At 33.9% G+C, this 24,377-nt stretch overlaps 5 protein-coding genes across 6 annotated transcripts; 3 read left to right on the forward strand and 2 right to left on the reverse strand.

The window, feature by feature from the left end:
• Positions 1-796: 796 nt before the first annotated feature.
• On the forward strand, positions 797-10,475 carry LOC110725666 (histidine--tRNA ligase, cytoplasmic-like). The gene is made up of 7 exons (XM_021905139.1): positions 797-2,340; positions 5,335-5,514; positions 6,003-6,260; positions 6,466-6,600; positions 8,315-8,596; positions 8,987-9,127; positions 9,888-10,475. Exons 1-7 carry the CDS (start codon positions 1,012-1,014, stop codon positions 10,212-10,214), a joined length of 2,652 nt encoding a protein of 883 aa, XP_021760831.1. The 5' UTR covers positions 797-1,011; the 3' UTR covers positions 10,215-10,475.
• A 298-nt stretch (positions 10,476-10,773) lies between these two features.
• LOC110725667 (protein FAR1-RELATED SEQUENCE 5-like) lies at positions 10,774-16,482 on the forward strand. 2 transcript variants are annotated; one of them, XR_002512203.1, is made up of 8 exons: positions 10,774-11,092; positions 11,586-11,651; positions 11,737-11,799; positions 11,881-12,731; positions 12,805-12,945; positions 13,023-13,097; positions 13,175-13,551; positions 13,648-13,993. XR_002512203.1 is itself a non-coding variant. In XM_021905140.1 (4 exons), the coding sequence occupies exons 2-4, from the start codon at positions 13,773-13,775 to the stop codon at positions 16,458-16,460; spliced, it is 1,386 nt and encodes a 461-aa protein (XP_021760832.1). In that variant the 5' UTR covers positions 13,398-13,551; positions 13,648-13,772; the 3' UTR covers positions 16,461-16,482. The 2 variants fall into 2 exon arrangements, 1 of the variants encoding a protein (XP_021760832.1); XM_021905140.1 differs by lacking the exons at positions 10,774-11,092; positions 11,586-11,651; positions 11,737-11,799; ... (1 more) ...; positions 12,805-12,945; positions 13,023-13,097 and adding exons at positions 14,980-16,087; positions 16,214-16,482 and having other exon boundaries at positions 13,398-13,551; positions 13,648-13,803.
• Positions 16,436-18,450, forward strand: LOC110725669. The gene is made up of 5 exons (XM_021905141.1): positions 16,436-17,214; positions 17,288-17,377; positions 17,465-17,536; positions 17,632-17,697; positions 17,788-18,450. The coding sequence occupies exons 1-5, from the start codon at positions 16,651-16,653 to the stop codon at positions 18,310-18,312; spliced, it is 1,317 nt and encodes a 438-aa protein (XP_021760833.1). The 5' UTR covers positions 16,436-16,650; the 3' UTR covers positions 18,313-18,450.
• Positions 18,451-21,412: 2,962 nt separating this feature from the next.
• LOC110725460 lies at positions 21,413-22,232 on the reverse strand. Its single transcript, XM_021904934.1, has 3 exons — positions 22,081-22,232; positions 21,649-21,988; positions 21,413-21,550 (listed from the first exon to the last, which is right to left on the reverse strand). Exons 1-3 carry the CDS (start codon positions 22,174-22,176, stop codon positions 21,426-21,428), a joined length of 561 nt encoding a protein of 186 aa, XP_021760626.1. The 5' UTR covers positions 22,177-22,232; the 3' UTR covers positions 21,413-21,425.
• An 11-nt stretch (positions 22,233-22,243) lies between these two features.
• On the reverse strand, positions 22,244-24,306 carry LOC110725394. The gene is made up of 6 exons (XM_021904878.1): positions 24,255-24,306; positions 23,775-23,957; positions 23,514-23,681; positions 22,628-23,289; positions 22,427-22,493; positions 22,244-22,275 (listed from the first exon to the last, which is right to left on the reverse strand). The coding sequence occupies exons 1-6, from the start codon at positions 24,304-24,306 to the stop codon at positions 22,244-22,246; spliced, it is 1,164 nt and encodes a 387-aa protein (XP_021760570.1).
• Between the last annotated feature and the right edge of the window lie 71 nt (positions 24,307-24,377).

Raw genomic sequence — 24,377 nt, forward strand, 5'->3', positions numbered from 1 at the left:
AAAAATTATTTTAACATCATAACATTTTTCAAGAAAATTGATTTTAACACCACTTAACAGATTTCGTCCAAGAATCCGTTAAGTGGGGTCCACACTGCCACGTGTCTCTTGTTGTTTGGCAAAAAAAAAAAGTAAAACCCTGCGCTCCTACGACCACCCAACAACCACCACCACAACCACATCCACACCCCAATCGCGTTGCTTCAACCGGTCGGCACCAAACCCACTTTCCTCCTCAGCCCCGACACCGAAACCCATCCCCCTCCCTAGCCCCGACCACCGGCGCCCATCTCCCTCCCATACCGTATCCGTAGCCGAAACCCTAAATTCTAACACTTCTGCGAAAATGGCCACGAAAACGGCTAATTATGGCCGAAATCAGCCGGTTTTGGGGCTTAGTGGCCTAAACCGGCCATGGCCGAAATCAGGGTCGTCTTTTTGGGGAAAGGGGGTTGCGATTTGGGGTTGGGAAAGAGGGTTGCGATTTGGGGTTCGGTGATGAGGTGCAGGTGGTGGTGGTGGTTGTTGGGTGGCCATAGGCTCTGGCGGGTGAGGTCGAAGAACAAGGAGGCGGTGGTGGCGCTGGGGTGGCTGGGTAGTGTTGGATTTTATTTTATTTTTTTTACCAAACAACCGACACGTGGCATTATAGACCCCATTTAACAGATTCATGGACTTAATCTGTTAAGAGGTGATAAAATCAAATTTTCGGAAAATTTAATAGTGTAATTAATTTTTTTTAATGGGGGTTTAATATCATTTTCGAGTTATTGTCCGGTTTTAAAATCTTAAATTTCCAAAAGCAAATGCCCACCCATAAAATTTGCCAAATTGATGCCCTTTGCGACATTCTTTGATTTCTTTCCACTATCCCGACGCTTCCTTTGCTTCACTACTCACAGACGTCGCAGTAGAAAACCCCTAAAACCTTACTTTCTCTCTCCTCTAAAATTTGCCAAATTGATGCCCTTTGCGACGCTTCCTTCCATCAATTAGGCTGACAAACCTCAAATGGCGGCCATTACACTTGGTGGAAAAGCTTCATCTCTCTCATCTTCCTCAGTTTTTCTGATATCAAATAAGCTCTCTCAGGTACGTATAGATTCCTCCATTTTCGAGAGATTATCATCATCTTCTTCGAAGAATAATACCGCTTCTCCTTCAATCAAGTATCAAATCGAATTTCCCAAATTTCTAACTTTTGAAGAAATCAGAGCTTCTGCTACTGTTCTTTTGTCCAAGCTATTGCTATCTAGCTCCCTAATTCGTATTGAAATCCCCAATTTGATTTGCAAAACCCTAAATTCTGAATCTAATTCTTTGATTTTTGAGTCAATTGATGTTACTGAAGAAGAGAAATGTGTGTTAGATGCTTGTTTATCTGTATCTGTGATAGATGGTATCTGTGCGTTGTTGGATTATGGGGCCTCTTGTTTGTCCCCTGTATCGGAGATGGTGGTGGCTTTGTCGTGTGAGGCGTCGAAGGCAAATGTATCGGCTTTTAATTTGGTTGATTCAGGAGATGGGAAATGTGTGAAAGATGAAGCTAGTGTTGCTAGTGATCTTAAGGTTATGCTTAATGGGTCTAAATTGACTGGTAAGGTTGAGATTGGTGCGGTTTCGAGTATTCTGAAGGTTTACGGGAGTTTGAGGGCCTCTGCGAGGGCTGTGCACTCGATAGCTAGGGCCGAGTTGAATTCGGTAGCTAAGGGTAATGTAGGTGGTACAGGGGAGGCTTGGGAATCGGTTTTGATGTCATTAGAATCCGTGCTTAGGAATTTGGGTGAAAGTAGTTTGAGTAGGGTGGATTTGAGTGTTAGTTCCATTGTTAGTGATGGGTTACAGTCAAGTTTGAAAAGCCTAATTGATGAGAAGTGTCCTACTAAACAGAATTTGCGAGATGCTTATATGATAGCCTCGAAAGCAGCCTGTGAGAAAGATTATGAGAAGTTAGTGCACAATGTCAATGAATTGTTTGGCTTGGTAATGACCGCGGTATCTTGGGAGATGATAACTGCCATTGCTTCGTTGGAGGGAAGTGATTTGCTTTACAAGAATGAAGTTGCTGCTGTTAATGGAGAAGATGCGAAAGTAGATAAGAAGAAAGATAAAAAGAAAAAGGTGTTCGGGAAGGGGACATTGGTCGTCCTGGAACTTGTTAGAGACAGGTTGCAGAATGTTATAGAGGATGGAGCTGATGTTCAGGCCAACTTGCAAAAACTCGCTGATAATCTATGCTCATTATTGGACCCCAAGGTTCCTGCCTTCGGTGATTTCATAGAGAAGATAAAAGAAATTGTAGAAAGCAATGAAAGCAGAAGACTCCCAAAGATCCCAAAGGTATTGTTTTGTTGGTCTTATGATTCTGTTTAGTATCTTTTATGCGGCTGATGTCTGTTGCATATTTCCTTTTATTTCTGTGTATCATTGTTCCTGCTTTAAGCAAATAAAATTACAATGTTATCGAATGAAATTTAAGGACTGAATTATGATGAAAACGAATGAGATTAAACGAATAGAGGAACTATAAAAGTTATGATATCAAAGGTGCTATTAGATATTTAGATCACCCCAAAATCACAGAAATTGGCTGTATGAACTAGTCTCTCAAGGCCTTTTTTTCTCACCCCTGCTCTGTATACTACCAATTTGCTTACGTCAATTCTCATTCCATAACAAAATCTGACAAGGCACTGTAGGCATTTCCCAACCAATTGGTGAATTAATCAAAGGGGATTTCCCAATTTGTCCTTTTCATGGCGCCTGGGATAAGTCCAGCAAATTGGTGGCTTGGGGTAATTAGGCTGATGCATATCGATGAAGTTGCCTGATTTCTTTTTGATAGTTCATCTTTTTACATATGTTAAGTAGACGTTTGAAGCGATGCACAGGTGTGATTCATTGAATTATTCAACTAGTTAGCAGCATGGAGCTAATTGGCTGTTAGGGGATTTCCCAATTTGTCCTTTTCATGGCGCCTGGCATAAGTCCAGCAAATTGGTGGCTTGGGGTAATTAGGCTGATGCATATCGACGAAGTTGCCCGATTTCTTTTTGATAGTTCATCTTTTTACATATGTTAAGTAGACGTTTGAAGCGATGCACAGGTGTGATTCATTGAATTATTCAACTAGTTAGCAGCATGGAGCTAATTGGCTGTTACGTTTCATATACAAAATTTACAGATTTCATGACATGTTCCATCTTGTTCTTGACTTATAGCTGTCTTGGAGCTCATTCCTGAATAATGCCTCTTTGATAAGCTTTACTATCTTCTTCATGCAATGGTACAAATGCAGTTGATATACGAATAATAATTAGAATATACGAACTTTTATTATCTATTCTGGTCCATTGGGCATGAACTATCTACTGATTGAGCTTCATGTACTTGACCAAATATTTGAAACATTTACAATGTCCTGTTAGTATTGTACCATAGCTTTAGGCTGAACACCCATCTTCACTGACCTTTGCCAAGGACAAGAGTAAATTAGTAATTACAATTCGATGATGATTATATACATCGTTTAACTAAGACTTTAGTTATCATTTGATAGTCCATCCCTGTTCTGGTGATTGGTGGTAGGTGGCACTGTCCTTGTCCTTTATGGAACCTTTATAGGATAAATGGATAATTTTAACATAAAATTTTAAACTCGTGTTCTAGTATATCATAGTCCCACATGTAGAGAGAGGAGTGAAGCTAAAAACATCTAAGTCACGTGAGTAAGCTATTGAGTTATTCCCCTGTTTTAATAGTATAAAATGTATTATTGTCTTTTACTCATCGCTTTTGAGGGAAAAATTGAAGTTGTCAATGAAGACACCCTTAAAGGCTTAAACTGCTGTGTAAACTTTCTCTTTTTTTTTTTTTTTTTGTAATAATTTAATTTATTAAAAATAAATATATAAAATTTAGAAACTAACTAGTATGACTCCCTCTTATCCAAATTTGTCACAGTACATTATCTGTCACTTTAAATTTCTACTTTGTCACTTTCAAATACCAATGAAATAAGATTTTTGAATACCAAAGTTTTAGCTAGCAAGTTTTTGAATACCAAAGTTTTAGCTAGCAAGTTCTTAATGATGAATAAAATGTTAATGAATATTGAGAAAAACTAGAGTTATTGAGTGATTTGTGTCGTATATAAATTATGCTATTGATGTTTGACATTCAAAGATTCAATGTCATGACCCACGAGTGGATAATAAACAAATAGTTGGGAGTTCTACTGGTTTCCTAGTGTTAACTCAGAAGCTCATGTCAAAGAGTTACTTCAATTCAAGGACATTGCTACTTTGTTAGATCATGTTTGGAGATGAGGGTAGTCAATTAGTTTTTGGTAGGCCTATTCAATTCAGCTAATATTTAACAATCTTGATTTTGTTTATGTGAAAGCAATATACCTTTCATCATTCAGTTCTATCAGATGTGACAATTGTTGGACTAAAATATTTCATTTTTAAGTCACAGTACGATGTGATTATTTTGTGGTCAAGTACCATTTTTATAACGAAGTAAGGGTCAAGTTTCTAGAACTGAATTCATGTATACATATTGATATATATAAAACTGATATTAGGTATGTTTCTTTTGAAATATGGATTTATTCTGAAGTTCATTCTTGTTTTTCATCAGAACTCACAAGAGGGGTCCTTTTTAGGGCAACCTTATTCATGATTCATGATCAAGTTGATCATGAGTCATGAATTGTTGTCTGAGCCATAGTCTATTGGAAAGTGCATCCCACTCATGACTAACAAAGTGTGTCATGGTATGGTATGACAATTTTCAATTCTTATCATTCAACTTTTTGCATTGGATCATGAGAAATGGAGTCTACAACATAGTTGGATTTTTTTTTTTTTTTTAGTTAATGTTACTGGATAATGTAAGAGAGAAGTTATTGATGTATTAGAATAAAATTATGATGGCACGTGGTGAAAATGAGAGGAGCCTGGGAGGGAGGGATGATACTTGTTTATAGTTCATATTGGCCTTATTGGGTTCCTCTCTTAGCCGCTGGTGTTGATTAATGATATTTTTACTTTGAAAGCACGTGTCCTTTTTCTTATTTAGTGCTTTTTTGCATGAATTTGCAATTTCTTGTGGCTTTGGTTTGACTTTACTTTCAAAGTCCATGCAAGACCGCCTTCTGTGGTATTTCATGATATTACTTGATAATGCCTGATTTTGTACTATTTTTGAAAAATATTCTTTTGTCATGCCTTCTCATGTGGACATGTTTCTTTGCTTCTTGTACTATTTTGGGCGCCATCTAAAGCCTTGTAATATTTTATCCAATTTTTGCTCTTCCATGTATACCAGGGTACACGCGATTTTGCTAAAGAACAGATGACTGTGAGGGAAAAAGCTTTTTCAATAATAACAGATGTTTTCAAGAGGCACGGTGCTATGGCATTGGATACTCCTGTTTTTGAATTGAGAGAGACTTTGATGGGAAAGTATGGAGAGGACTCAAAATTGATTTATGATTTGGCTGATCAGGTAATGCACCTATAATTTGCTCCTCTGTCTGGATATATGTTTCTTTGAATGGAAAAATGAGTATATAACTTTCTTTGACGACCAGTTTCTACTGCATAAATTTTATTTTCTGGAATGCTTAACCATAATCATCACCCTAATTGGCGCGTAACCTTTTCAACTTCTTTTGTTTGTAGTTGAAAAATGACTACTCATGTTAATGCTAAATTGCTAATCTTCCCTTTTCGAATCAGAAAATCTTTTCTGTTTAGCCCAGACCTCTACCCATTTGCATTTTATCCTCACTCTTCATTTGTTTCTTACATGAGTTATGACTTTAAAAAAGGTTTTGTATGTCCTCATAAGTTAAATCTAAAGGTTAAATCTTTGATTTAAAAACTCTGCAGATGTAATTCTTTTTGTGGTTTTTTGTTTTATGTGTTTTGATTTTCAATACTATGGTTTAATTAGTTTGATTGATTGTTATTATTGTGCCAAATTTGATGCAGGGAGGGGAACTCTGTTCTTTGCGATATGACTTGACTGTTCCGTTCGCTCGACATGTGGCAATGAATAGTCTTACATCATTCAAAAGATACCAAATAGCAAAAGTTTACAGAAGGGACAACCCATCTAAGGGAAGATATCGTGAATTTTATCAATGTGATTTTGACATTGCTGGCCAGTTTGAGAAGATGGGGCCTGATTTTGAGGTGGTTAAAATATTGACTGAGCTTCTTGACGAATTGAACATTGGAGAGTATGAGGTATGTAAATTTAAAGTAGGTTCCAATAGTTTATCACTGTTGTTCAGAACCATTTGTGTTTGATCTATGAATCCAACATACTTATCTCTGTTAAATGACTTTTTTTTTACACGATGTTAAATTTGAGTTAACCTCTAAAAGTAAATTTATATTGATCTAACATATTTGATTCTTAATGGTGTCCTCTACTGAACTATGTCTCCAGGTAAAGTTGAATCATCGCAAGTTGCTTGATGGAATGTTAGATATTTGTGGAGTTCCTCCTGAAAAGTTTAGAACAATCTGCTCTAGCATTGACAAGATGGACAAACAGTCATTTGAGCAAGTGAAAAAGGAGATGGTGAGACTTGTTCCTCTCTCTATATCTCTCTCTTTTACTGAGGGTTTTGAAAAGTCTTTAGTCATCGTTACAATTTGTTATTAAAAAAAAAAAATCATTGTTGCATATTACCTATGGCTTAATATGTGCTTTTCCTTTATTTCCAAATATATATATATATATATATATAGGGTTGAGATCCAATGAGAAGGATCTTATAATGAGAAGGGTGAGAAGGAATCTTGACCGTACAAATAAATCCAACGATTCACATTTCACATGTGCAAATGCACATTTAGTACAATTATTATGCACATTTAATTTCAAAAATTATGCACGTTTAACTCAAAAATTATGCACATTTATTTTTCACTTTCATTTCCTTGTTGTTTATCGCAGACAAACTCTCTTTAACTCTCTTCTTAATTAAAACATATTTAGAGTTCTAACTTTTGATTTAGAGATGATTGAGAAAGAAATTATGGTCATGAAAGACGTACTTGCAACCCCAATAATAAGGATTCACTGACCTTAGTTTAGATCATGAATTGATTCGTCTGAAGTATATTATTGAACAATATGCACATTTAATTTAAAAGATATGCCCCTTTAGTACAAAATACTTGCACATTTAACTCAATAAATATGCACATACCATCATTATATAAATGCACAATCTTTACAAGAATAATGCATGTTTATTTTTAAAATTATGCAATTGAGATATGTTTGGTTCGTAAACAGGATCATGCTAATTTGAGTCAGTCAATCAAACACATGCTTATAGATTCGACTGAGTTTACCAACTTGTATTTATTTTTTTTTGTTCAACAACTTGCATTATCAAATAATAATTTACTCAGAAGTTCAAAGGTTTGAGGGAAGGGATTGAATTTTAGATGGGAGTAAGAAAGAAGAGAGAGAGAGAGAGAGAGAAAAGGTGGGGAAAAAGATGACCACGGAGGAAAGAGATTGGATTTTTCTTGAACAAAAATGTGGAAGATTGATGAATATGGAAGAAAGAGAGGAAGAAGTACACGGGAAAGAAAGAAAATTGGGAAAAAGAATTTTTATTATTATTTACAGTTTTGCCATTAATGAGACATGTGATCAGAGCCATTAGATCATTTGATTTGAACGAATGAGATTCCTTCTCATTCTTCTCATTATAAGAACCTTCTCATTTGACCCTAAATCTATATGTTGTGGACTAATTTACTGTAATTATAATTAATTGTAATAAACAGAGAATTAAGGTTGAACGCTTGAGTATTGATTCATTGATGATCGAATTACAAGGTGATAAGCATAACTTGAGGTTATGAATCTCACAGTAGCTTTAGGCTACAAGTCTCTCATGTGTTTTCTCTAATTTTCTGGATGATCTCTGCTAATACTACAACACAATACTTATACTCAAGACTTAGATAATACATGTGATTTTAATTAACCAAAATGAAAACCCATAATACTAATGTTTAAAGAGAGCTTGTTTTCTTTCCTTCACTTCCCTTTAATTAGCCTTGTCCTGTTGCTCATTGTTTCCTTCCACAATTGATCTTTGCTGTCCCTGTTTTGCGCGCCTGGAATACACCAAAAGTGGTGGCCGACTTGGGTCCTTGGAGCCGTTGACCCCGTTAACCCGTTCCATTACACTATATATATATATTTGCTTTGTCCTCTAGAGTCTAGACGCTATATTTTGGTTGTTGATGAACTGTTTTAACTTATGCAGGTTGAGGAAAAGGGTTTACTTGAAGAGACAGCTGATATGATAGGTAATTTTGTGAAAGAAAAGGGGTCTCCTCTGGAGCTACTATTGAAGCTTAAACAAGAAGGAAGCGATTTTCTGAAACATGAAGGAGCAGCCCTTGCATTGGATGAATTGGAACTGTTATTCAAACTTTTGGAAAAATCGAAGTGTGTAGATAAAATCGTTTTCGATTTAAGTCTTGCAAGAGGTCTTGATTACTATACTGGGGTGATATTTGAAGCTGTCTTTAAAGGAACCACACAGGTGAAAATTTTACTCAATTTTGTGAACCCTTCCTCATTATATATTTTACATGTGTGTGTTGTCTATTTGTCTTTACTTGAAATCCATAGTGATGAGTATAAAAGTTACTTTCTTTCCTATTGTTTTGTCATTATGGCCTTCTCTGTTTATAACTAATTGGCAACAGTAACTCGCTGTTTCTCACTACATAGCTTCCACCTGCCTCCGTAGCCCACAAAAAAAATATATACTCTGTATCGTGGATTTGTGGTGTGATTGAGTAAAAATTTATAACATATTTCAGAGTAATTCAAATTTATGGTTTTTGATCCTTTTTTATATATATTTGGCAAGTTATTCCACATTCCTGATTAATGATCAATATGAGTCACCACCCATTTGTCCTGCCAGGTTGGATCCATTGCTGCTGGTGGACGCTACGACAATCTTATTGGGATGTTTGGTTCAAAGCAGGTTCCTTCAGTTGGTGGTAGTCTGGGAATAGAACGTGTATTTGCAATCATGGAGCAAAACCAGAAAGATCAAAACCAGGTAATTTGAAATTAATACCTTAAATTCAACTTGTTTGATTCATGCTATTCTTTGAACTGAATGGTAAAACTGTCGCTGCCATTCATGATATGTGGGTAATTGATGTATCCTTTTGCTTTGCATTCTTCTGTTACAATATTTTTATATTTGGCCAGCCCCTAGGGGTGGAACGGAGGTTGAGTTGGGAGGATGGAAATAAAGTACTCTTTACTTTTTTTGCCCTTTTGCTTCAAGCAGCTCTGGTAACAGAGCCCTTTTCCTCGGAGGCTTTGGTATGGACGTATAGTATCCATATTCCATGTAGCTATGGTTATGTTAAATTTAATAATTTATTTGTAACTGAGTTTTATCTTTCCCACTATGCAGTAGTGTTGATGTAATTTGCCCCCCCCCCCCCCCCACCAAAAAAAAAAAAAAAAAAAAAAAAAAGAAGAAGAAAGTGTTGATGTAGTGGCGTACTGCATAGTTGAACCAGAATGCCTCCTGGCCATTTGATATTGTTTAGATTATCCTTTAGTAAAAACCTTCAGATATAAGCTCTTTTGCTAGGGTTTCCTTCCGTGGATGAAGAAGATGGGAAGAGCATTGGGGTAGATGTAGTGTATTTTTGGTCTTTTGACTCTTTTGTGCTTTTGCTGGGAATATGTTGGTATATATTGTTGCTTTGATTCTATTGTTGAATGTGCATTCATGAAATAATTTTTGGTAAAACAATTTTCAATACCAACTGTTTCCGGATTTGATGTACTGCATATGGCAGGTAGTACGCGCTAATGAAACCCAAGTTTTAGTGGGTGTAGTGTCACGACCTGGCAAAAGTGTTGAAGATGACTTGATTTTAGCTGTTGAATTGGTTAATGAACTGTGGTTAGCGAAAATAAAAGCAGAATATGTAACTGTCAAAAAGGTTTTCAAAATCTTTGAGCGTGCAGAATCATCAGGGATTCCTTTTGCCGTTATGGTTGGAGTGCGTGATCTGAAAGAAGGAATTGTGAAATTGAGGGATGTGAAGGCCAAGACTGAGGAAGAAATTCCTGTGGATAAAATGGTTGAGGTGCTTCAGAAACGATTAGACACCTCATCTTGAACATCAGGAGCAGCATAGTTCAGTAGAAATTGTGGTCCACTTTATCAAAGAATTTTGGGATTACTAATTATTCATACGTCAATGATTAATGTGAATCATAGACATGTAAACTTTCATTTTGTACCGATCTTGGAACTTTCTTGATTTCTTCAATCTGTTCATTTGCGTGCTTAAAAGCTTAAAAATATGGTTTGTATAAGATTCACCCACGACCTTAAGTTTTGAAAGTATAGGGTTAGCCATTAAGCTATTACCATCTTATATGTCATTTCATTAAAATTAAATATAAATAAAGATTTCAGTCATGAAATTAAAGGCGTAACTTGGGGCATTGCTCGGCCTAAAAAAGAGTTGCATTTAAATGTTAATTATTTGCATTTATCAAAATGGGTTAAAAAGAAAATAAATGAGAAAATTCAAGTTTATCTCCTCGATAAACATAAATGGTTTATCCGGGGGTATTCTCGTCAATTCGCGTATCTGAGTAAGGGTATACAAGTCAAGTGCGCAGAAATATGTTAACAGCCGTTATGTTGGATAACTTGACTCGAGTTAACTTCTGTTAACCAAAAAGTAACTGGGGTAAACTCACCTTTACTGTTAACCAACTAGTAACTCGAAGGATAGTGGCGATTTTGAAGGCGAAGGAGACTGGCGATTTTGAAGAAGGTGGTGATGAAGAGGGGGGTTTCATATTAAGGGGTTAAGACGTTGGTATCGGGCAAGTAGGCTTAGCGTTTACGGTTTCAGCGTTGTCCCTGATAGGCGATTTACTATTACGAAGACGGTGAAGACGGTTGTAGCGCGAATAGCGGTGGCGGTGGCGCGATAAGCGTATACGAATACGGCGGTGGCCCAAACAGTTCTTAATTTGACAGGTAACATTACTGCTTGTGCGGATGTTTGTTGGAATGCAGATTAATTAATTTTTATACTTTTGTTTTAGGGTTTGTTTTAATTATTCATGTTCATGTTTGGCGTTACAAATTGCCATACAATCAATAATTCCTCGTTCATATTTGTTTTAATTACTCATTCATATTGCCATTCAATAACCAATTCCTCCATTCCTCCAATTTGGTATATCAGAAATAGGTTATTTGTCAACTGTAAGGAATAATAGTCACTCGTATTGCCGCGTTCTATTATTATTTTAAAATCATACAAAACCGTAGCTAATCTGTTCGTTTGTTACAATTATTAATATTTATGATTGATAAATATTATGTGTACTGTAAGAAATATCAATCATGGAATTGTGTATCATTTTTTTCATATATTTATCATTGCCATGTGCCATTCTATCAATCATTTTAGAAGAATTTCATCAAAAATCAGTGATTGGATTAATATTAGTTGGCTGACCTGCAGATTGATTTTATTATGGGGAGTAAGCGCGACCGAAATCCATGTAATTATGTATCTGATTTGGATACGGTGAGTTGGAAGCAAAGTTTTTTGATAAAGGTAAATGTTTAAAAAAATGTAAAATAAGTGTTTTGATAATACATGATTTATGTAGGATGATGGTGGCAATTCTCAATACAGGCTTAAGAAAAAACAGGTTGTTCCTGCAATTTTCAAGGTAACTTTAATATTGTAAAGTGGGCTTGATAATATTGTGTGTTTGTGTAATTGGATACTCATTTGTTGTCCTGTTTAATAGGATAATTGTATGACTGTTGGTGGTAAAGTGAAGGCCCAGAGGCTTGTGTTGAAGGAACATGAGAGGAGAAGCTCTCGGGTAAGACGTGTATAATTGTTTGATGGTAGAGTAACAACGTTTTGATTCTCCTCTACTAAGATTTGACTCCCCTGTTCATGAAAGCCGCCTAATTTGACGTGTCGGATTGAATCTTTTACAAGGATCTGTCAAACATTTGATGAGAGGACAACTAAATGGGTGAAGGAGATGGGATTTGGAGGCCTTCTTCATTTACCGTCTGATTTGCACTTCCGAGGAAACTTAGGTATTGGCCATTGAGCCGCATTGATCCAATAAGTCGAAAATTGATAGGCAGTGATGGAAAAGAGTTCAAATTTTCAAACAACCAAGTCCATTGGGTTCTTGGAATTCCGAATGGAGGACTTCCTGTGCCCACCAAGAAATCATTGAGCACAAAAATGCGTGCAAAGACCTATGAGATCTTGGGAAAGTATGGCAAAACATGGGAGGGTAAATCAAGAAACTTTCTTGGCCGCACGTATACGTCTACAGGGATTCCTATCAATTCTAGCATGATGGATAGGTTGGAGGGTTATTGGGAGGCACATGACAAAGAAGAGTTTAAGACCCTGTTTCTATTGATAGTATTGCAAATGCTTCTATGTCCTACTCAGTCGCCACGATTAGCTGCTGACCTTGTTCCCGCCTTGACCTGTGCTTCAGATTGTCAGAATTTTGATTGGTGTGAACTTGTGCTGGGTAGATTGATGCAGAGTGTCGTGAGTTTTGCTAGGGCGTTTTATGCATCTGGCTTTGCAAAGGGTTGTGGTGGTTGTACCATTTTCTTAGTGGTAATTATTGACATTTTGTTGTTTGGTTTGATGATGATTTACTTAATTACTCTGTAACTTACGTCTACTATAGATTTTCTACTTGGACAGGCTAAATAGAGATCTGGTGTCATGGGGAAGTTTTCCCCGTATTAAGGTTTGGAATATGCAGCACATTAGAGGTGCTGCTAAGGAAGACAAAATTACAGCTACTGGAGATTTTGGACACCTTGGGGTAAGGACCTTTTAATATGTGATAAATGATTTTTGAGTTTAATAATCTCATCATCTAATACTTGGACAATGATGCAGATGTTAGACGTTGCGTATGGTGAGCAGCACCCTGATATGGCTAGGGATAGTAATGGCCCAGTTGACATTGCCAAGGTATATCTCAAGACCATGTACTTATGTAGTGGCAAATGGCTTTATACGATTTGATTTGAATTTAATTTGGTATACAGGTTGTAGAGGAATTTGGGAGTAGGCGTACGACAACTTTGAAAAAGTGGAGGACAGCGAGAAAGGATAGAAAACCATTTGTTCGTAATGATATAAATGGAACGATGAAGTTTTCTGCAAACCCTTGGAGGTGCAATAATGGTTCAAACTCTCAATTTTTTAGGCCATCTGTTTCACCATTGTTACCGGTGTGCAAGTTATTACTATTTTTTTAAACAACTCAAAACCGCAATGGTCTTTTCCTTTGCAATTCACGACCTTCACTCGGAAAACGCCAAGCAGCTATTGCTCTGCCCTGTTTATTTCACTGCAAATGTGTCAGATAATTGTCCTTCAATCAGGGATGCCATGTTTGACTTGGAAGGCAATAAACAGTTTGGTAATATAACTTAATCTTGAAGCAGTTCGTGTATTTTTTGTTAGTTTTTCTACTTACACATTTCATAATTTGTCATCAAAATCATTGTTGTCACAGCTAGGTGAATTGCGTGGCATGCTGAATGTTGGAATATTAGGGTCCATTTCAATCAAGCTTGGATGGAGTGTGAAGGTACTCAATAACAACCATATCCTTAAACAACCGTAGATGAAATAACAGTTATGGAATTTCAAAGAGATCGTCAGCCGATATGTAAGACACATATACGAATTGTCAGTGTTCTTACTGTGTTGTAATATTTATGCATTTCCATTGCAAAATCTCAATTTCGGTTCATTGTAAAACAGTATTGTATGAACAATTGAATGCGATATGTTTTACTCAAATATTTTTTAATGCACTGAGACCTCAAGAAATGTCGGCCCAGTTGCAGTTGTTCAAATGGGCCTATATGAAATCTTGTTTACAAATTTTTGCCTAGACTCTAGGGTAGCCAGCTTCTCCTACACCCCCATGCTACTACGTCGTTTTATATTGAACCATTCTGCCATTTTTTTTTCTTCATCTTTTTCATTTTTGTTAACTTTCTATTCAAGCAACTATATAATGATTTTCTTAACCTAATTTCCATTTTATTTATCTCATATTTTACTTATTTCATTTTCTCTCTCCTGCATTTTTTATTTTTCCCCCAATTTTTCTCTCTTCTTCCATGGAAATTTCTAGCTCAATTGCGTTTGATCGTGACAGTGATTCTAGCTTAATTGCTTTTGATCGTGATTGTGATTCTATTTTTCCTGTTGGAGTTGGTTTAGTCGACTCGTTTTCGAAACAATGTGAGTAATTTTTTCCTCAATCATTCGATTTTGATTATGCTCTGTTTTTCGCGTGTAATAGTTCGATTTTGATTTTTGATTTCATAGTTTTGCTAATTGTATGAACTATAGTTTATATAATGCTCAATTATAATTTTTGATTTTATTGTTTAGCTAATTGTTATTGCTTATTGTATGAATTAAGACCAAAATTATGGTCGATTATAATTTTTGATTTCATTTTTATTTATGATATTTTTAATTTATAGTTTGTGATGTATTGTTGTGATTTTATTGTTTTTCTTTGTAATGTTGTTATTCGATTGATGTTTTTTCCAGTTTTCTGCATTTTAATGATTGTCTATAGTTTTATAAAATTTGACATTCAATTAATGCTCATGTATGTTAGATTATATGTACATTTACGTTAACATAGGTGTAATTACTGTAATTTACATTTATCTGTGTAATCATAAATGTTCATTTATATGTTTTATTATCATTTTGATATATGTTCATTTATGTAATGATAAATGATCATTAACAGTTTACATGTGGTTATTGTACATTATTGCTATTATTTGTGTTCATTTGTTACATTTTAATATTGCAGTGGAAAAAAAGAATGCTATTTTATTCGAGGAAGCAGCTAGTTCTGAATTTTATGGGAAACAATTTCCTTCTGAAGATGTGGCTTATGAAATGTTTAATGAATATGCATTTAGAAAGGGCTTTGGAATTAGAATTGGAAAAAGTAAGAGGCGAAGAGATGATTCATTCTCTATGAAAAGATTTGTTTGTACAAATGAGGGTTTTAAAGATGATAAGTGCAGAAATAATAGGCTGTATGAGAGACTTAACATAACGACTGGTTGCTTAGCTTTTGTGCAGTTTAGTATTGACCGTTCAGGTGTATATACATGTACAAGACATGAGATGGTTCATAATCATGAAATGATTCCTGTTGACAAGAGACATTTAATAAGGTCTCAAAGGGATATTTCTAAGGAACATATTAATTTCATTTCTACACTTAGATTGAGTGGAGTTAAAGTTTCTGATTCTTTGAGACCTTTGAAGAAGGAGGTTGGAGGGTCTCCTAACCTTTGTTTTACAGCTCCTGATGCTTATAATGCTATTTCTGTTGAAAAGACAGCTAAACTTGGGGGAGGTGACAGCAATCAACTAATCAAATTTTTTGCTAAGAGACAAATTGATGAAGCAGATTTCTATTATGATTTTGAACAAGATGAAAATGGTGCATTGGTTAATTTCTTTTGGAGAGATGGAAGGATGATGAGAGATTATCATTACTTTGGTGATTTGTTAGTTTTTGATACTACTTATAGGACTAACAAATATGGTATGATTTGTGCTCCATTTGTGGGTATGAATCATCATGCAAATAATGTGATGTTTGGCATGGGATTTATACTTAATGAAAGAACAGAATCATTTGAGTGGTTATTTGATACTTTTCTAACTTCTATGGGAAGGAGAAGTCCTATTACTATTATGACTGATCAAGCTCAAGCAATTGCAGCTGGGATAAGAAATATTTTCCCCAAAGGTGTTCATCATAGATTATGTGTGTGGCATATTGAACAAAATTCTAAGAAACATATTGGGGCGTTGAGAGCTTTGGATGGTTTCACTGATTTATTTGGTTATTTACTGAAGTATTGTGAAACTCCACCAGAATTTGAGCATTATTGGAAAAGGTACTTCTGCTTTATACTTGTTTAGCTTCTTAAATAATTTTTACAGAAATGAACATTTAGTTTTTTATAAATGTTTATTTATAATGATCATAACTGTTATGCTTAATGATCATGTTTCATTTACAGAATGTTGTTGAAATATGACTGTGCAAATGTTGATTGGTTGAATGATTTGTATAAAATCAAAGAGATGTGGTGTCCAGCTTTTTCAAAGAAATTTTGGTCAGGAGGTGTGCTTTCATCTCAACGTAGTGAGACAACTAACAAATCAGTTTCTCAAAGGCTTAACAAGACACAAGGTCTATGTGATTTCTATCAAGTGTTTCTCGATGTGGTTCAAGTGGAGAAGCAAAGAAAAAAGGAGAGATTATAATACAATCAGAGGTAATCGTCATTTGGCCTTTGCATACATTGGGATTCTTGTTCATGCTAGATCATTGTATACTATTCAAGCTCATGTGCTTTTTGAGGAAGAGTTCATTAAGGGTACTGCTTGTGATCATAAGGATGCTGGTGTGAATTTTCCTGAATATTATTATCATTTGTGGAGACCTGGGAAGGATATGATCAAGCACGAGGTTGTTTTTAATAAAGAAACACATGCAATATGTTGTACATGCATGTTGTTTAGTGAAATGGGTTTGTTTTGTTGTCATGCTCTTCGAATTTATCATATGAATTGTGTTCATAAGATTCCAGATGACTATATATGTAAGAGGTGGGCTAAGGTTGTTATGTGTAGTCATGGCCTTGATGAACCTACAATGAAAACCAATGTAGTATCTACAAGTGTTTGGAGGACACAAACACTAAGGAAATTTGTTAAGTTGGTAACAAGTTGTCAACACTCTTTGAATGCTAGAGCAGAGGTTGAATGTTATTTCAATCTTTTAAAAGAAAAGACTGAGAGTGTTACTGGTACTATTGATTTTAATGAACCAGTTGAAGGTATTGAAATTGTTGATCATGAAGTTAAGAATCCGGCAAAATCAAGACCTATTGGAGAGAGGAATTATAGGCCTAAGAGTAATTTAGAGAAGGCTTATAACAAAGCCAGGGGTCAGTGGTTGAAGAAAAAGTCAGTATACACTCCTTATAAAAGATCTAAAGGTCAAGCAGTAGTTCAGGTAATAATGCACATTTATGTTTTTGTTATTGATCATTTATGTTCAAGAATTGAACATTTTTGTTTTGCCTTAGGAATTGGACGAGAATGGGTGTCCTATATCTTATGCTAATTCTTTGGCTGATCCTAATGAGTTAATTGTGATTGAAGATCCAAGTGCTCAGGTAAAAACTTATTTTCTTTTTTATTTTATCTGTTTTTATCAAATTCTTTAGAATATAAAACATTTTTACTTTTAATTTTTTTTCAAGGTTTGTAATAAAAAAACTGCCATTGTAGAAAATATCCCTTCAGATGATAGTGTTTCAAATGACTTTGAACAGGTATTATGTAAATGATTATGTATGTAATTGTAGTTGTTCATTTTAGTAGTTTAAGTTGTGATTATAATGTTTTTATAATTTTCATTTTATTATAGGAATATGGATATAGCTCTATGCAATCAAACGTTACTGTTGATCCAGACATATTTTCTATTGTTAAGGTGAAATATTAATCATCTACCTTTTAATTTTGTATAAGGTCATTATGAATTTTGAATTTGATCATTAATTATTTTAATTTTGATCATTAGGGTAAAACAGCTGCAATTGCTCATGATGTTGATAATTTTCCAACAAGTTCTCAATTGCCACCAAAGAAACCAAGAAATGTACCATTTCCCACAGTTGTGCATGCTCAAATCAATGCTCAAGCTCCTTCTAAAGTTTCTAGCATTGTTCAAAATCCTCCAAAAGCTCCAAGAAATGTTCAAGTTCGTTCTAGTGTTCCGAAGAAAGTTCAAGCTCCTTCTAATGTTCCAAGAAGTACTCAAGGCTGTTTTCGGTATGTTCAAGTTGATTCTAGTATTTCAAGAAATGTGCATGATGTTCCTAATGTTCCAAGAAGTACTCAAGGAAATTCAAGGAATGTGCAAGTTTCTCCTAGTGTTTCAAGGAATGTTCTACTTTCTCCTAGTGTTTCAATGAATTTTCAAGGATCTCCTACTGTTTCAAGAAGTACTCAAGGAGGTTCTCCACAGATTTCAACCAAATATGATAGGTTATTAGCGTTTTTTGATACTAGTGTGGCTAAGAGATTGGCTACAAATGGTAAATAAGAGAGTAAATCAATATGCAATTATGTTTTGGTGTTTAACTATCAACATTTTTAGTTGTCTCAACTTTATAGAGATTCAAGTGCTTTAAGTTTTTTATATTTTGATTTATTAAGTAATTTGAATTTTTTTTTCAAACTATTCTTAAATGTTCTATAAATGATTATTTTTGCTTTTGGAAGTGATCATATACTATTTTAAATAGTAAGAACCATTATTAAATTGGAATAATTATATTAGATGATTTAAAACTGGCAATTATAATGTAACACTTTACTATTTGTAAATATTAAAAATATAATAAATTTTGTCTTTACTTGAACAACGACAAAAACTTATGTCCATACAAATACTGAAAGCAAGTATGATCATATATATGTCTATATATAAACATATTGTATTAAGCTTGTGCAAATCTTCTTGCTGCTCTTCTATTGTTCTGTGACTGCCTGTTTCCTTCATTCAGCATTAGTTCAGCAGTGTATTGTACTCTGAGCTTTCTGATTTGGTTCACCTGTTCCAAGAAAATAATTTATTATAAACATGAACATTAATGGGATATAAATGATTATTATGTATTATAAAGTGATCATGAAGTATATTTTTTTGTTTTGTTGAAATTTACTTACATTGTTTGGTTTTAGGTCACAAACCCATTCTTTATTGGGGTCAGCAGTGAAAGTTTCCATATGTTTCATAATGTAAACTCCACAGTTGGTGTAATCTTCGTTGCTCCTCCACTTCATTTTTTGCAAAACCACCTTATATTTCTCAATAGAATCTGCATCTTCATACCCCAACCCTTTCAAATATTCTGCATATCCTTTTAACTGCAACATATACAGAAAAAAAAAATTCAAAGGATCATATTAATATTGATCATTTTAATTTTCAATATTGATCATTTTGTATAAACAAATTGATCATTTATATATCTATTAAACAATATACTTACCACCAATTGGGGTTGGTTTTCATACTTTGTTGCAATTGTTTGATGTTTTGGCAGTTTCCTGTTGTCAATTATATGCATTGTCTCATTGATATGATCAATGCATAGAAGATAGAAATGTGCATATATGGCCACTGGAAAAAAAATCTGTACATAGTACACAATATTATTATATATACACATTAATGTAAATGAACATATTATAATTCCATATTGTTCATTAATATTTGTTGATATCCAACTGCACTCTTGATTTTGTATAACCTCAATTCATTTGTTATTCTTTCTTTGAAGTATGCAATTCTAAGCTCCATTGATGATCCTTCAGGACACACTGTATTTGCATACATAATTTGCTGCAAATAATGCACAAGGATCATTTTAATATTCATAATGATCATCTAGTATAAGTGAATTGATCATTTTAGTACACCAATGTATACATGTGTAATTTCAATAAAGACTTACATGTGGAAATGTTGAAAAGTATAACTTGTTCTTTGACCTTTTTTGATTCAGAAGTACTGCCCATGAATCGATCACATTGTTAACTACTAATGTATCCCCTTCAAGAGTTTTCATCTCTTCCCTATTGATCGAATTCACTCCATCATAGTATAGTAGCTCACTGCAAAATATCAATTTTTTAAATTTTATGAGTTTACAACAAACATAATGTTAAAGTTTTAATGAAGTAAGTGATGTATACCTTTGATCTTTTCCACTATAAGCATAGTCTGTTACAAGTTTGTTCATTGTGTCTTCATCTTTGAACAAATCCTTGTACTTGACCATGTATGGAGATCGGAAAGCAAGAGGAACATTTGGGATTTCCCTTTGTGGCCTAGTTAATGTGACCATATATTAATACAAATATGAATTTTTTTAATAATGAACAAATAATTTATATAAAGAACAAATAGTAATACCTTATCTCTTTTTCCTTTGCAATCTCAGTTTTTGCCTTCTCAGCTTCTCTTGATTTTTTTCTTTCCAAAGTCTTTCTCTGTCACTGAATAAATATTGAATTATGAATGATCATTTAGTATATTGATAATGAAAATTATAAATCTATACACATGTAAAGACCATTTACCTTTGTCCTGTTGTGTTTTTGGAAATTTGAATCTTCTCTGTTTCAATTTCTTTTGAATCCTTTTTTGTCTCACTGAATATAAATATAGTATAAATGATTATTCAGTTTAATGAAAAAAAACATGTATATGTGGAATAATCATTTACCTTTCCTTCACATTTGAAGCATATATCTGTTTCTTCTTGTCTTCTCTGAAATATTAATCATGGTTAGTAATGAAGAGTAATTAATATAAAAAAAACATTATTCTCCTTTTTTGAACAATAAACACTTAAAATATTACTAAGACATTTAAATTAAAATACATAATTTACATATCTTAAATTGTGCATTCCTACCCTAAAGCAAAGTATTCCCTTCTGATTTTATAATACATATCCATTACTAACTTCATAAACAAAAACTATCCAAAATAATTACACTTTATAACCAAATTTATTCTACATGTCCATTCAAAATTATATATTTTCTAACAAGATAGGTCTTCCATGTTTACCCCATGCTTCCTCCTTTCTTGTTTGATTTATCAAGGATATCTTCCATACTTGAACATGCTGGAGATTTCAAGATTGTAGAAATATCTCCAGCAGCTTCCCTATTTTCAGTTGGTGTCTTGGGATCACCAACTTTTGAATCAGATGCTGCAAACAAAATACATGAAAAAAATTTAATATAACTAGAAATGAACATTATACTTAATAATTTGATCATTTATTTGTAATATGTGAACATTGTACCACTCTTTGAATTTCCTTCAACATTTTCTTCTAATGCTTCAGATTTTGAACCTTCACCTTTGTTTAATGCTTTTTGTATTAATTTGCATTCACACATATATAGACTTAGTATCATTAAAGAAGAATATCTTACAATCACAAATGTTCATTTAATACTATATAAGTGAACTTTTTACCTTTTTTTGAATTTCCTCCATCTTGTGGTTCTTCAGAATTTGAACCTCCAACTCTTTTTGTTGATTTAAAATATATGAAATTGTTAATGTAAACGAACATTTGTTATTCTGAATATATAATTTTTTGAATATTTAGACTAAACAAACTTATTATTTTATAAATGAACATTATACTTTTCATAATTGTACATAGATATTAAAGCTTTACCCTCTTCTGGCTTAGAAGAAACATTTGCATCAGTTGTTGTTGAAGTTGTGGCTGCAACATTAATCTGTGCTTCTGTGTTCAAATAAATTAAATTTTAGTTCTTTAATTATATTATACTCTTTAAGTAAGGATATTCAAATTAATGACAGTTTTTAATTAAGCATATTTACCAGTTGTTGGAGTTGGGGGAGTTAAGTTGCAACCCAAACTGAATGCCTTCCTTATATCATATTCCTTCTCATTTCCTATTTTCTTTTTTTCTGCTTCACTTGCCTCCATCAGTTCCTTCTCAATTTGAGCTATGGCATTCAAAAAATTCTCTGATCCAAATATTTTTTCATCTTGGCTGAGAATTGATGGTTCTCTTGCCATCTTTCCCAACACTTCATCTACCTTCTTGACCAACTGATTCCCAGGGAAGAGCTCTTTTGCCTTAACCAATTTGGTAGAAAGTCTTGCCAAAGATGCACCAACTTCTTGTACCATTGATGCAAATTCATTCATAAAGACCTGTCATTTATAGAACATATAAAAAAAATCATATAAGACATTATGTGTTTTGATATTGAACATTTCATAATTTATAAATGATCATTTTGTACCTTAGGATTGTCTTCAGGCTTTTCTTCTATTCTTGGAAGGACTTTTCCATATCCATAGTTCAAATCATTTTCTGTTTTTATCCTTTCAAGTGACATATCCCTTTTCCAACAAGAAATTATTGGAATTGTTCTTGGTTGTTTTTTGTTCAATCTTTGAACTCTGTCAAAGTAGAACAACTGCACCAAAACCCATTACTATAAATGAACATATAATATAATACAAATGAACAATTAATATAAAAGATTAAAATTTTAGACGAAATCGATATTTAACATTTTGTTAATGAACATTCATTGTTACTAAAATGAACATTTTATAATTTACTATTGTGTGTTGTAAACTTACCATCAGAAATTGCAGTGGTCCATTGTAGAATCCTTTTCCTCCACTCTTTCTCCATGTCACATGGCAACTGATGAGAGAGTCAAACACGTACTGACACCAATTCAAGTTTTTTATTTTTTCTTTGTCCATCATAGAAAACAGAAACTTGAAATGGCATTGGTTGTTTGAAATACACTTCATCAAACAATTCACAGCAACTACCAAAAAGTTGGTGAGAAAATCTTCTTCTGCTGGCCTTTGGTTTTTGAATTTATCACTTGTATATTGAGCAATAATTTGGTTTACAGATGGTGTTTTGCCTTGCCATTTTGACCTCCAATTTTTTATAAATACACCAAAATCTTCACTTGCTCTGTCTGATTTGGCTTCAACAATGGGAATGTCTCCCATTGGCAAACCATATACAATTCTCACATCCTCCACCTCAATTTCAATTTTCTCACCTTTAGGCAGCTCAAAACTACAACTACTGACTTCAAAGCTATCTAAAACCCAATGGTTGAATTGTTTGTCAAGCTGAGGAAGTTCTATATCCAACAACGGCCCCAGTCCTATTTCATGCACTAATTTCTTCTGTGTATCACTCATTTTCTTAACCCAATGCATGAATTTGACATGGCCTCCTCTTGTCGAACTTCCAACTTCCTCTTCATTCTTTTCTTCCTCCTCTTCTTTTTTTTTAGCCACTGAAAATTTAGTTTTCCTCTTCACAATCTTTTTTATTGGTTCCCTCTCATATAGAACCATTCTTTTTTCTTCAGCTTTTGGTTTTTTCAATGTTGTTTTCTTTTCTTGAACTACTTCCACCTCCTCACTTTCTTCATCTTCTTCTTTTTCAGCATCAAAAGCTGGATCCTCACTGTCTGATCCACTATCAGTATTACTTTTATCATCTTCTTCATTTTCCTCCTTTGATTGTTCTTCAATGATTTTTGTTTTCTTCAAAGGGCCTTTAGCTGATGCAGAAGGCCTCTTCTGGCCACCTAAACATTTGATCAATTATAATATGTAAAATGAACATATATATATGAAAGTGTAAATTGCTAGTTTGTATTTGAACATTTAACTTTATTAATATGTACATTACCTTTTTGTTCTACTTTTTTAAGAATTTTCTTTTCTGCAGGAGCAGAACTTGTTGCAGGGACTTCTTCTTGTTCTTCATCCTCTGATGGTTCATCATAAGGCACTTGATCTATGACTTTTCTTTTTTTTGCAGGACCTTTGGCTGATGCAGCAGGTCTTTTCTGACCACCTAATTATTTGATCAATTACATTAAGTAAAATAAACATTTTAAAAGTGTAAGATTGTAATTGAACATTTATTGTTTTAGATATGTTCTTTCACCTTTTTGGCCTGCTTTCCCAATAACTGCAGCCCTTGTACGCCCTGTTTTCTCAGCAGGTTTCTTTGCAACTGCAGTTGCAGCCCTTGGACGCCCAGGTTTTTTGGGTGTTGTTGCTGCTGGTAGGTTTTCAGCAATTGTTGCAGCAGCTGTTGCTATAGCTGATATGCCAGGCAACTTAACATCTGCAAATAAACATTGTTATATAAATATTAATATAGTTGTAATATTTTATTTAATATGATCATTGTTATATTAGAAATTGTACATTTTATTTACCTCGTGATTTACTTCTTGTTCTTTTTGCTGGTGATTGTTCATCTTCCTGTTTTTTCTAATTTTCTTCCAATTATTTTTTCTTTTGATTTTTCCTTGCAACCATTTTCCTTCTTGGTTGCTTTGAATTTTGTGAAGATTCTTCACTCTTTTGAGACAAATTTAACTCTTCAACAGGTTTTATACCTCTCAATATTCTTGTCAACTCCTCATCCCTTTGCAATTCTTCTTGTCTTTCCAATTCTTCTTCTGTTTCATCCTCAATCTCAATTTCTTCACCACCTATACATTTAGATCATTTACAAATTGGTAAATGAACATTTTCAGTA

Source organism: Chenopodium quinoa, unplaced genomic scaffold (genome assembly GCF_001683475.1).
Source record: "Chenopodium quinoa cultivar QQ74 unplaced genomic scaffold, ASM168347v1, whole genome shotgun sequence".
In the NCBI taxonomy this organism is placed as follows: Eukaryota; Viridiplantae; Streptophyta; class Magnoliopsida; order Caryophyllales; family Amaranthaceae; genus Chenopodium; species Chenopodium quinoa.

Bases quoted from the DNA above. Each gene is read 5' to 3' on its own strand.
- LOC110725666 (XM_021905139.1), top strand. From the start codon at position 1,012: ATGGCGGCCATTACACTTGGTGGAAAAGCTTCATCTCTCTCATCTTCC. The intron at 5,515-6,002 runs GTAATGCACCTA...AATTTGATGCAG, and splicing joins TTTATGATTTGGCTGATCAG to GGAGGGGAACTCTGTTCTTT. The intron at 8,597-8,986 runs GTGAAAATTTTA...TTGTCCTGCCAG, and splicing joins TCTTTAAAGGAACCACACAG to GTTGGATCCATTGCTGCTGG.
- LOC110725667 (XM_021905140.1), top strand. From the start codon at position 13,773: ATGGAATTTCAAAGAGATCGTCAGCCGATAT. The intron at 13,804-14,979 runs GTAAGACACATA...TTAATATTGCAG, and splicing joins AAGAGATCGTCAGCCGATAT to TGGAAAAAAAGAATGCTATT. The intron at 16,088-16,213 runs GTACTTCTGCTT...TTTCATTTACAG, and splicing joins TTTGAGCATTATTGGAAAAG to AATGTTGTTGAAATATGACT.
- LOC110725669 (XM_021905141.1), top strand. From the start codon at position 16,651: ATGATCAAGCACGAGGTTGTTTTTAATAAAGAAACACATGCAATATGT. The intron at 17,378-17,464 runs GTAAAAACTTAT...TTTTTTTTCAAG, and splicing joins TTGAAGATCCAAGTGCTCAG to GTTTGTAATAAAAAAACTGC. The intron at 17,698-17,787 runs GTGAAATATTAA...TTTGATCATTAG, and splicing joins ACATATTTTCTATTGTTAAG to GGTAAAACAGCTGCAATTGC.
- LOC110725460 (XM_021904934.1), bottom strand. From the start codon at position 22,176: ATGTCACTTGAAAGGATAAAAACAGAAAATGATTTGAACTATGGATAT. The intron at 21,989-22,080 runs GTACAAAATGAT...TATAAATGACAG, and splicing joins AGCCTGAAGACAATCCTAAG to GTCTTTATGAATGAATTTGC. The intron at 21,551-21,648 runs GTAAATATGCTT...ATTTGAACACAG, and splicing joins TCCCCCAACTCCAACAACTG to AAGCACAGATTAATGTTGCA.
- LOC110725394 (XM_021904878.1), bottom strand. From the start codon at position 24,306: ATGAAACAGAAGAAGAATTGGAAAGACAAGAAGAATTGCAAAGGGATG. The intron at 23,682-23,774 runs GTGAAAGAACAT...TCAAATAATTAG, and splicing joins TGGGAAAGCAGGCCAAAAAG to GTGGTCAGAAAAGACCTGCT. The intron at 22,276-22,426 runs GTAAGTTTACAA...GTTCATTTATAG, and splicing joins GACCACTGCAATTTCTGATG to TAATGGGTTTTGGTGCAGTT.